The following is an 11,700-nucleotide window of genomic DNA, read 5'->3' on the forward strand; positions in this document are numbered from 1 at the left end:
TAACAAGCCCGAACTGATCAGAAGTATGTATATTTCAACATGAGTGGATAGATAGTGATTTTGAAGAGTTTCAACCTGCGTACCAGTTATGATTGATTATGGATTTTTGTTTTCTTTAAAAAAATCGGAAGTGAGGCCTTATTTATTTTGCTCCATCGACTAGGAATTGCGACGTTGATTTTACACGGGGAACATGAGGAACAAAGGTAATCCTCCATAAAAAAAATCGTGAAGACAAACTATCGTTATCTTTGGTGGGACCCCTGAGGATCTAATGTCAATTTACGTTTCCATTTTCTGGGGGGTGACTTGTATGTAGGTGAGGATTTCAGAAAAGTGTAAGGTAATGGCCCAGTGGCCCTGGACTGGGGTATCCCTGGCAGGGATCGCTAAGGGGTTGGGGAAAAGGAGCAAGAACCCCTTGAGCTGAATTACTATCAGTGTCAGAGACAGGGTCGGCTTGCCGAGGGACAGAGGGAACCAGCAAATTGACCGACTTATTATCAAGCCCCACCCAATTGCCCAGAGACTTCAAAGTCTGATACGATGTACTAGGTTGGCGAACCTGCCTCTCAACTACCACCGGGTGCTTTGGAACTAATAAACCAGTGACGTTCACTTTTCTGGTCCCTGACCTGACAGGTGTAGAAGGGAAATCCCGTTTCCGTAGTCTAAGTGTTTCCCTTGATTGTGCGATTGTATCTGCCCAATCGACATAAGTTTCCGGATCAGGCCTGCTTCTTTTCCAGAGGAATATAAGCAGGCATAACCATCTGCCACCACAGCACTTTTTAACTTGCCCGAATACTATAAAAGTAATCGAATTTGGTACTAAAGGTAAATGAGTATCAAATATACAAATGTAAATTTCCTTTAATTGATATTTCGATAATAAGAAGTAATATGACTAGTCCCGCTACGCACACTGTTTCTGCTGGTATAGTTAAGTCATCGGAAGTGGTAAATATATCGTAAATTTTGTGAGGGAGTAGAGCGTCGCCCACGTCCTCTATCAATCCTCGACTTTAGTTAACCGGTTCGGTTTGTTCGTTAACATTATTGTTAGATCACTGTCGGTAATAACTATCACTCAACCTCAAAATGCAAAAAAAAAATGTTTCGTTATCGCATCACAAATTGGTACATAATGAGATTAGAGCACATACAGTAGCCAATTGTAGGGACTAGATGTTTCTACTATATAGCTTGGTTAGCTAGTTTTAAACGTGGGTTCACTAAAATATGTTTTGGTTAACTGAATTTCTAATTTCGAAAGGGAGAAAACCGGAACCCTGGGGGAAATTAAGCAAGGAACTAACAAATAGATCCTTTCTAAAAAATAAAAATAAATCCTGCCGCAGTATTGAACACAAACTTTGTTATTGTTATTAAAGAAGTTATTGAATTTTTTACTTGCAAATTTCTTAAATCCCTTAAAGGGATTTAAGAAATTTCCTTATCAGATAAGGAAATTTTTTGAACGTTGCTAAGGAATTTTTGTTATGTTCCTAGGGAATTTTTTTAACGTTGCTAGGGAAACTTTTTATGTTGCTAGGAAATTATTTTAACGTTGCTAGGGAAATTTTTTTATGTTGCTAGCGAAATTTGTTAACGTTGATAAGGAAAATTTTTTATGTTGCCGGGGAAATTTTTTAACTTTGCTAGGAAAATTTTTTAACGTTGCTAAGGAAATTTTTTATGTTGCTAGGGAATTTTTTTAACGTTGCTAGGGAAATTTTTTTATGTTGCTAGGAAATTTTTTTAACGTTGCTAGGGAAATTTTTTTATGTTGCTAGCGAAATTTTTTAACGTTGCTAAGGAAATTTTTTATGTTGCTAAGGAAACTTTTTTTTATGTTGCTAGGGAAATTATTTAACATTGCTAAGGAAAGTTTTTTATGTTGCCAAGGAAATTTTTTAACATTGCTAAGGAAATTTGTTAACGTTGCTAAGGAAATATTTTTATGTTGCTAAGGAAATTTTTTAACGTTGGTAGGGAAATTGGGAATAATTATAATCATAATTATAATCATACTCATAATCATAATCATAATCTTAATCATAATTATAATCATAATCATAATTATAATCATAATCATAATCATAATCAGAATCATAATCATAATTATGATTATAATCATAATCATAATCATAATCATAATCATAATTATAATTATAATCATAATCATAATCATAATTATAATCAGAATCATAATCAAAATTATAATCATAATCATAATCATAATCATAATCATAATTATAATTATAATCATAATCATAATCATAATTATAATCAGAATCATAATCAAAATTATAATCATAATTATAATCATAATCATAATCATAATTATAATCATAATCATAATCATAATCATAATCATAATTATAATCATAATCATAATCATAATCAGAATCAGAATCAGAATCATAATCATAATCATAATTATAATTATAATCATAATCATAATCATAATCATAATTCGTATCTGTTCCCTGATTGCTGGAGCAGGAAAACCAACAGCCAATCAGAATGCAGAAATGTCACGGAAAATTTCACGGGACGGACTTTTCGAAATTATAATAAAGATATTATTACCAGGTAAACCACTTTAATTAAATAACAAATAAATACTTAATCTGTGACTTTAAATCTGATAAGGCGACCAGTCACAAATACAGTAAAACCTCTATTTATAGCCCTATTCTAATTATAGCCGGTCTTCAAATATAGCCGGGTCTAGAGACTAGGATTTCAAGATTTTAGCCGGGTCTCTAATTATAGCCGGGTCCCCAATTTTAGCCGGGTCTCTAATTATGGCCTGTCTTGTCTGCCGTGTACCCGTTCATACCCGATTAAAGAAAAATGTTGCACATTATGCTAATAAACCGGTAATTTGACCTGCTAATTTTTACCTAATATTTTCAAGCTAATAATGGATATAATCATGACAGAAAATTAAAAAAACCTGCTAAGCTTCGTTTAAAGATGTATGTAGGTTTAAAGTGAATGGGTTACTGATGGCATGTCTTGCTAAATAAGAAAACTCAAATTGAGTCAGTATGATCTTGTAACATCTAAAATTTTGGGCGGAACAAAATTTAGCCGGGTCTCTAATTGTTGCCGGTCTCCAATTATAGCCGGGTCCGTGACCCTCGGTTTTGAATTTTAGCCCCGGCTATAAATAGAAGTTTTAAGGTACTTTTAGAATTAGCCTTATTATTGGACTGTGCCATATAAATGTATGTACCGTAGATAATCCGTTTACATGAAGACGGGACTGAAGACAGCACGATCCGGGTACAATTACAAACCGGGCATAAATAGGTAGAGACCCGGCCAAACTTTCTCTTTTATAAATACATATGTATGTACGTTTGTAACTTGAGGCATATTAAAATGCTTCAACTAAAAACGTATTTATGCATTTTTTTAACCACAAGTCTCATACATAACCCAGGCTGCACAATCACGAGATTATCACCAATTTTTAACGAATCTGGCGACCCCAGTTTTCGTGTTAGCGACGTGGGAGACTGGTATAGATTTGGTGCTCAACTGGGTGCAAGTGTCGCGATTTTTAACGTATCTTATTCGTTCTAAACACGTGTTGAAGGAACGAGTTTCGCGACCAAATCACGAGAATAACCCCAAAAAAACACGTATTAAAAAGTGAAATTATACGTTCAGAACACGAGATTTATTTGCAAATTAGATGCGGGAATTATGATTTATTACTGACCATTAACATTACATAAAGTTTTAAATCCAAATAACAATAAAAAATTGTGAAAAAAATCAATTGTCTGATTCTGGTCCAGTATTTCTTAATGGAAGAGCTGCATTGGACTTCTCCAACTTTTTCCTAATTAAATAAAGTAAAAATTATGAAAGTTTTATAAGTAGGTACAAATAATATTGCATTTTGTCCTACCTATCCGATTCAATACGCTTGTTGGAATTTTTGAGCCAATTTTTAATTGCTTCCCAAATCTCGTCGTCGTCAGCGTTGCCCAAGTTTTTCAGTCCTTGAATTGCCTCTGAAAACACAGCAATTTCATTGGTGAATTTAATTTAAAGGAGCGCATTATATATTTAATTAATTCACATACAACTAATTTACCATATATAATGTGCTTCATCCATGATTTTGAAAAAGGTGACTTCGGTCCTCTTGAACCAATCCAGTTGTATGACGATGCATACTTATCTGTCAGCAACTTGGCTAGTATCCGCTGTGTAGCAATCTTTACATCCTTGGTCGCACGTATGCCTTTCTGCAGTTCTGTAATCTGTCAAAGTTGCAACAATTAATATATGCATAGTTAAAAATAGCAACATGAATAATACTTATATAAATACTTATATTATTACTTATATTATAATACTTATATTACGCCACATGGTAATTCGCAATATTATTTGATAAATATTTTACCAATGTGATTCTTGATGCCTTGGCGAAATCCTCGAGTTTCTTCAAGTCAGACTCATCATCCACTGGTAATAAACCCACTGGAAACTTTTCGTTTTGACCACCCGTCTTGGTCCCCCAATTGTAATTGCTCACTAAAACGTCTACGCTTTCCTGTAGTTGTCGCAGTTGGGCTTTCATCACATTCATTTGACGTACCATCCACTTTTGGAATTCTGTAAAATACAAGTTATTTATTACTGAGACATTACATAAATTGTCACACACCTACCTAAATTTCCTGCGTTTGGTGACGTGCCATTATCTCTGCCGAAAGTTGTATCAATGTCCTCTGCCTGAGGAATCGAACGGCTTTCCAATTCGTGAGAGCTAGATAAAACTTGCTCGCTAGAGAGTGTGCCTTGGTATTGCTGTGAATTAGTTGGCGATGGGGGGTCACTCGGTCCTGGTAAACTTGATTCGTGGCCGTCTTCCTTTTCTGATTGAAAGCCCTCTCCCACTAAACCTGGATAAACAGTATTATTTATTATACTACTTTTTTGGTGCAATGAAATATAAAAAATGCGCGATTTTAACTTACTAAAATATTGTGGTGGTGGCGGTATTGTCTTCGTGGGAATAGAACGATTTTGCTTCATTTTGGGCGGTTCTTCTTCACTATCGGAGTCGCCGGGCGATGGTAGATGAACAGTTTTCTTGTGTCGTTGCCCTCGACCAGTTACTTCCAAGTCGCTCTCAAATTCCGGATCAGTTTCTTCCAATGCTTTTCCAACATTATTTTTTGCTTGATTATAAGAACCTTAACAAACAAATAAACAGCATTTTTCTTTCTTATAAATAACTTTATCAATGTATGCAATAAAAAAGACTCACCAAATATTTTGCCTCCGCCTAAAACTTTTACGCCAAACGATAACCAAACTTGCTGATTTGGCGTGTCCCCATTCATGACGGCCTTCGATTGGCGTTCTGAAGATTTGTACGGCGGCCACCAACATTTATTTTTACTTGCTGACAGCCAATTGATTGGGATAATTTCTACCTCGTCAGTTTCAACAAAATGAACTATAGAGTACTGCATTGTAAAAAGTCACTGAATTTCACTGTGAATCAAGGGATAGCATATAAATTCAGTCTCAAATGGAAGTACTACACATTTTGATTCGATTAAATTAATATTAAATCTTCGTACTGCACTCAAGTCGGAGATAAGTTGAACACCAATTAAAGAAGAAGGACAAGGAGATTGAAAAAAATCTTCACGTTTTTTAAACTTCTGTCCAAATAATTCTGAAGGTGATCCTCTAACAAAATGGTGAATTTTAATTATAGTTCCATCTTTTAGTTTGCAAAAATTGTTCCCTAATTTGTTGGATAATTCGAAATTTGCAAACTTACACACTTTGAAACACTCGGGTGAATTAATGTCGACTTGGAAAAACGATACTTGACAAACTGGCTGCTTGAAAGAGGACAGGTCTATTTTTTCTCTTTCAACTAACCGCCGGTAAACTTGTTGCAAGGGGAGAGATGGAGATCTCACCAATCTCTTTATTTGTTGTAACTTATTTTCAAACGGGAAAGCACTAAATTGGTCAAGGGGACCGTGTCGAATGCAATCCCGGGATAAATGTAGTAAATTATGAAGATTATGACTGTTATACTTTTTCCCATATAATTCACCAAAGTTATTAACGAAATATATTAGTAGCTCTTGTGCATAATTATTTTTACTCAGATAAGTGTTAGGATTTGCAAGAATCGTGATGGCTACGTGGAAACACAAAAAATGCTGGTAAAATTGAGGAGCAAGGATTTTCTTCAAAACTGTGGGGCCAGTATATAAAATAAACTGTCTGTATTCAGTTGCTTTCCAGTGTTCGAGATCTCTAATTGGACGTGGTTTACTTGAAAATTCTTTTGGTATTGAGGTTTTGATTTTTAGCAAATTAGTGGATAATTGGTCAACTTGGTGAGGACGCAGACGACCTGGACATTTTTTTCCTTTCACCCATAAAAATAGTAATTTTCTGGTCACTCCCAGGCACACAAGATGCATAAAATCGACTGGCACATCTTCTACTAAATCAATGGGTAGTAATTCTATTATTGAGGCTTGATTATGATGTGCTGTATCTAATTTTGATCGGAAATTTTCGTTATTTCTTAAATTATAGTTTCCTGGTGGAAAGGTAACTCTATTATCCAAATATTCACCCTTTATGTCACACTTTCCACAAGAACTATAACCATTATGACACTTTGTCCCCAAAATAAATGATCTTGCTGGGACGTCACACACAATTGCAGATATTTTAAGTTTTAAATTCGAAGATTGCTCTATGGTGTTGAATTCGTTGACAAACTGTCTCAAAAAATTATTAATATTTGTAGGTTTTCCAAAACCAGAATAAATTCCAATTACAACGACCTGATTATATTCTACAATTTTCGCTAAAATGGGCCAGCATTGTCTTGTGCTGCTTTTATAGAGGGGGATTCCGTCAATATTAATTTGAATTTTAATATAGTCTGCTGTTGGAACTTGAATTAACTTTTCGACGGATGAAATCCACTCAAAATGTACGTATTCGCCAGGCTCCACCTTTTCAATTGTAGTCGATCTTGGAGTGCATAAAAGTGTTCTAGGATCTTTCGGTAAATCAAAATTAGGATGTCGATTCAAAATTTCCAGCAGATCTCCTAAAGCAGAGAATGTAATGTTATGCTTTAGTGCCCACCCCCTTAAATCACTTGCACTACTTTCCGTATTAGACTGTTCAAAATCACTATCACTTAGATTTGACTGCGTGGATAAATTATTGTCAGAATAATCCGAGATGTCATCTGCTTCAAAAATCAAATATTCGGGTGATGGTGAACTCTGTGTGTGTGCCTCTGGCAAGGATGACGAGGGCAGCGGTATTATTTTTTCTGCACTTTCTGAAATTAATGCAAAATCCGAATTTCCTTGCCTTACTTTTCGGAATATTTTTCTTGATCGTGCTTTCTCCATTACTCATCTCGAACTAAAGAATTGTCCCTCTTTCTTTACAACGGAGAGAGCAGCATTTAGGTTTCTGTGACCAACAACACTAGAAATTCTCGTGAATTTCTGGTGTTCGAAAATACGAGTTTCGGGTTGTTGTAATTCTCGGGTTGTACATGTGTTATGAACGAGAAAATTGGTGATAAAGAATCCGTTTGAAAGTCGTTTTTGTAATACGTGTTACGAACGTGTTTAAAAAAATATTTACACGAATAATGCCCCAAACACGAAATTGACACCGGGGACACCAATAATACATGTGATTTTCTCGGTTGGTGCAGCCTGGGAAATATTTACATATATGTATTTACACTTTACTCGCTTATTTGTAATTGTAACATTACACATTTTCCTAAGAGGTTATTTATACCTAAATACATACTCATATAAACAGATTTCAATGGCAACAAGTACATAACCTCAGTCAGTTTCAAGGTGAGGCGAATGAACTGGACTTACAAATAAGCGATGAGCATAGCACGAGTGAGATGTCGTGTGACGCATGTACAAAAATATTTGTTAACTCCAGTCAAACCTGAATATTGATAAATTGGGATTAAGCATGACATTATTTATTCACAAAATCAGTTCGGGTCGTGCGCAATGGATGTTACAGATTTTGATGACACACCAAGTGGCAGGCTTGGTCAAGAAATGTAAATATGAATAACGGGAAGGATATGTACATATATGTAAATGAAGCCTAGGTTCAATCAAATCCTTAAAAAACGAGGAAATTCGGTGTGCACGTCCCCCCACGTAGATTCATTTGTTTTTAGCATTCAATTAAATGCTTACAAGTACGCATCAGCATCAGGAAAGTATTAAGGAAACTTGTTCACATGTATATCTTCGATTTTGAGGAAGCCAATTTCATTTTGGCAAACACATGACATTTTTCGTATTTTAAATTTAAATTTTAAGGAATCTATTTCAGCCAAGGTTCAAAAATGTATTTAATTAAGAAACTACAAGGTTTCAACTTTTCAAACTCTTTCTACGAAATTATCCAAAGAATGTATTGCTCGATGATTGTTATTTTTTTAAAATATGAATTAAAGTTTCAACAAATATGTATAAACCTTCCCGATTCCACAAGAAAATAGCTCTGGAATTTTAGTTAAGATAGCATCAAGAAAGTTTAAAAATCCTTCTGACTTGGCGCAGAATTAGGGAATAAAAAAGTTAGAAAATAAAAAAAGAATGATTTAAAAATCCGTGTCCAACACTCGAGGGAGTTTTATTGTCAGTATTTAATTCCTAAAATCCAGTCGAGCGATAAAGATGACAAGGTCCATCCATTCCATCGCATTCATTCTCCAGAGTCACATCATATCACTAATTTTACCATTTTTCCATAAAAAATGGGTTCACTGACAAACTCAGAAATTCCAATTGTGGATTGTGCCATTATTTCAGACGGGGAATATTCCCTAAGTTTGAAAGATTCTCCAGAGTTTAAGGAATTTGCGACTTCTCTGGGCAACGGGTTTTGTCAAATGGGTCTCGTCTACTTCATCAATCATGGAATTGAGGAGTCTATCGTAAGTAAATTGCAAATATCATACACAAAAATTATTATTCAAAAAATCCTATCTAAATTTCGATACAAAATTTATTTGTTCAAAATTAATTAAGTTAAACATTAAAACTGCGACTTTTTGAGTTTATGCAATTTACCGTAACTTGCGATTTATAATATTAACATAAAAATGACTAACAGATTTAATACGTATCAACCAAAATGTAGCAAAGTGGTGAAAACACAGAGGATTTTATGAATAATGGGAAGTTCAAAAATTATGTGTCGCGACCGTAATGAAGTTGCTGGTCTAATGACTTGGTGCTAAAATTATCGCCCCAAAAGCGGTCGGTCAGACAGACAGACATTCCCATAAAGTAGTCACCTTCCCTTAATACACGAACTACTTTCCTCAACACTCTTTTACATACTTTCAGAGAAACAATTTCCCAAATTTTCTTCCCAAAAACTTTAAATTTCCTTTCTTATCTTCCAGATAACTGACTGTTTCACCGCGAGCAAGGCCTTCTTCGAACTCCCCGCCTCCTTAAAAGCTCCCTACACCCGTCTCGACCAGGCCCACCTTCGCCACGGGTATGCCCCACCACGCGGCGACTTTAAGGAACAATTAGCCTTGGCGGGTAATAAAATGTACCTCCAGTCAGCCTACCCGTCCGAAACGCCGCAACTTTTCCCCGCCATGACCACCTTCATCGGCAAGGCGACCACCCTCTCGAAAAAAATCTTGCTCGCACTCGGCCTCCATTTTGGTCTGGACGACGCAGAATATTTGATAAAATTGCATTCCGACTGTTTCGACGATACCGGAAGTCGTGACAGCTGGGCCGACATGAAGACTCGGTTTTACCACGCAATGACGGACGACGATCTTGCGACGATAGGTCCGGATCATCTCCGCTTACCGGAACATCCGGACGGGGACACGCTCACGTTTCTCGTGCAGGACGAGGCGGGCGGATTGGAGGCTCGAAACGGGGCGGGAGTCTACATCCCGGTTCCCCACGTGCCGGGCGCGCTCGTGGTTAATGCCGGTCTCTCGTTGGAATTATGGACGGGTGGACGCATTCCTGGTGTGGTATGGACATTTTAAATACTAAAATATGTAAGCATGCGTCATTTGTGGTCAGATTTAATAAGTAATCTGAATCTAGTGCCAGATTTGAGTGGTGTAGAAGTTGGCCACATTTATGTAACTACTAGTTAACTACAATTTTTTTGCAAATGGTATTTGTATTTAGTTAGGATTCAACTACTTTTCTAAAGTAGTTGAATCTGGCAGATTTGACTTGGATGTTTACTTTTTAAATTCAAATCCCGTTATTCTGTTTATTTAAATCCCAAAATCGGGGAATATTTTCCAACTTCAAAAAACCGATCTGGTAGGATACTTTTTAAATAAAAAAAACCGATCGGCTATTTTTCAAATTTAAAAAGGGATCGGGTCGGATATTTGTGAAAATTAAAAACGCCAATCCGAACCGGTCGGGTTTCTGAAAACGCTGATCCGATTCACCCTTAAAGGACAGCTAAACATGATCCTCCCAAGGCACAAATTTGTGACTCTCTTATCATTAAAATTAAAATTCCGAATATTTTTATATCTTGTACAAGAAACTGATTTATTCCACAGCTCCACCGTGTCCAACTGATTAAAGAAAAGGCGAAAGAGATCCGTCAAAGCTTGGGCTACTTCCTGACCGCAAATGGAGATGCCGAGTGCGACATTTTGGTAGAACAGAAGCCCGGCTGGAAGTGGTCGGATCGGCTGCCCGTTCCCGGAAAAAAATTGGAAGGCTTCTACCTCAAAGAAATTCAAATCATTAAGGAGAGACATTACGATAAAAACGATGGGAGCAGGTCTGCCATGAGGTACAATCGAATTTAAGGAAATCCACCAGAAAATGGAAAATCTAAACGACAGTTTAAAAAACCTCTTTGGATTAATTCATCCATTAATTTAATCTACATATATGTACCATTTGCATTTCAAGTATATATATATACTTTTGAAATGCTGTCTTAAATAATTACGAGTCCATTATATAAAGGTAATTAATGTTCAGCTAGAAAATTAAAGATTAAAAATTGCAATTAGCATGGTTACGTAATATTTAATTTGCATCTACATATGTCCCTAATTTCCAGAATGCGGTAAATCTTGCTTGAATTAATGCAATAAATTGTCTTAAACAAAGTTCTATTATTCTTGATACCTATTTTAATTTCTCGACAATTATACAACGTAAAAACAAAACTGCTCGCCAGGCGGAAGGGTTCGTAAAATTATTTCTGTTTTCTACTTACCGTAAATACTCTTTTGATAGCATGGGCTAAAATCCAAAAACTGAGTGCTCAGACCCGGTTAAATTTTATTCCGGCCAATTTTACACATTGAGTAAGAATTGTATCATTCAGCGTAATGACGTAACCAATTTTTTTCCGGGAGAAATTACCCAGGGGGCCTTATGGATTTATAACACGGGGTACGTAGTGCATATAGGAGCGCAGATAAATATTTCCAGAACGGGTGGGTGGAAGTACAAATTATTGTTTTTGTAATTTTGTGAAAATACTTCTACCATGTTTGGATATTTTCTCGAAATTTGAACCTTGAAGTTCCCTAGTACCTAGTAAAGTACGTAGGAAATTCCCTAATACATAGGAAAGTATTTAGGA

General features: G+C 35.9%; 3 protein-coding genes across 3 annotated transcripts; 1 reads left to right on the forward strand and 2 right to left on the reverse strand.

The window, feature by feature from the left end:
• Nucleotides 1-3,708: 3,708 nt before the first annotated feature.
• LOC110861233 lies at nt 3,709-5,547 on the reverse strand. The gene is made up of 7 exons (XM_022110337.2): nt 5,306-5,547; nt 5,013-5,231; nt 4,704-4,937; nt 4,436-4,647; nt 4,121-4,289; nt 3,932-4,037; nt 3,709-3,862 (listed from the first exon to the last, which is right to left on the reverse strand). Exons 1-7 carry the CDS (start codon nt 5,511-5,513, stop codon nt 3,796-3,798), a joined length of 1,215 nt encoding a protein of 404 aa, XP_021966029.2. The 5' UTR covers nt 5,514-5,547; the 3' UTR covers nt 3,709-3,795.
• On the reverse strand, nt 5,495-8,601 carry LOC118433041. The gene is made up of 2 exons (XM_035844582.1): nt 7,413-8,601; nt 5,495-7,330 (listed from the first exon to the last, which is right to left on the reverse strand). Exons 1-2 carry the CDS (start codon nt 7,453-7,455, stop codon nt 5,523-5,525), a joined length of 1,851 nt encoding a protein of 616 aa, XP_035700475.1. The 5' UTR covers nt 7,456-8,601; the 3' UTR covers nt 5,495-5,522.
• A 176-nt stretch (nt 8,602-8,777) lies between these two features.
• LOC110861234 (leucoanthocyanidin dioxygenase) lies at nt 8,778-11,219 on the forward strand. The gene is made up of 3 exons (XM_022110338.2): nt 8,778-9,025; nt 9,500-10,099; nt 10,655-11,219. Exons 1-3 carry the CDS (start codon nt 8,846-8,848, stop codon nt 10,907-10,909), a joined length of 1,035 nt encoding a protein of 344 aa, XP_021966030.1. The 5' UTR covers nt 8,778-8,845; the 3' UTR covers nt 10,910-11,219.
• Nucleotides 11,220-11,700: the final 481 nt, after the last annotated feature.

The sequence above is a fragment of the Folsomia candida genome, unplaced genomic scaffold, assembly GCF_002217175.1.
Source record: "Folsomia candida strain VU population unplaced genomic scaffold, ASM221717v1 Fcan01_Sc039, whole genome shotgun sequence".
NCBI lineage: Eukaryota > Metazoa > Arthropoda > Collembola > Entomobryomorpha > Isotomidae > Folsomia > Folsomia candida.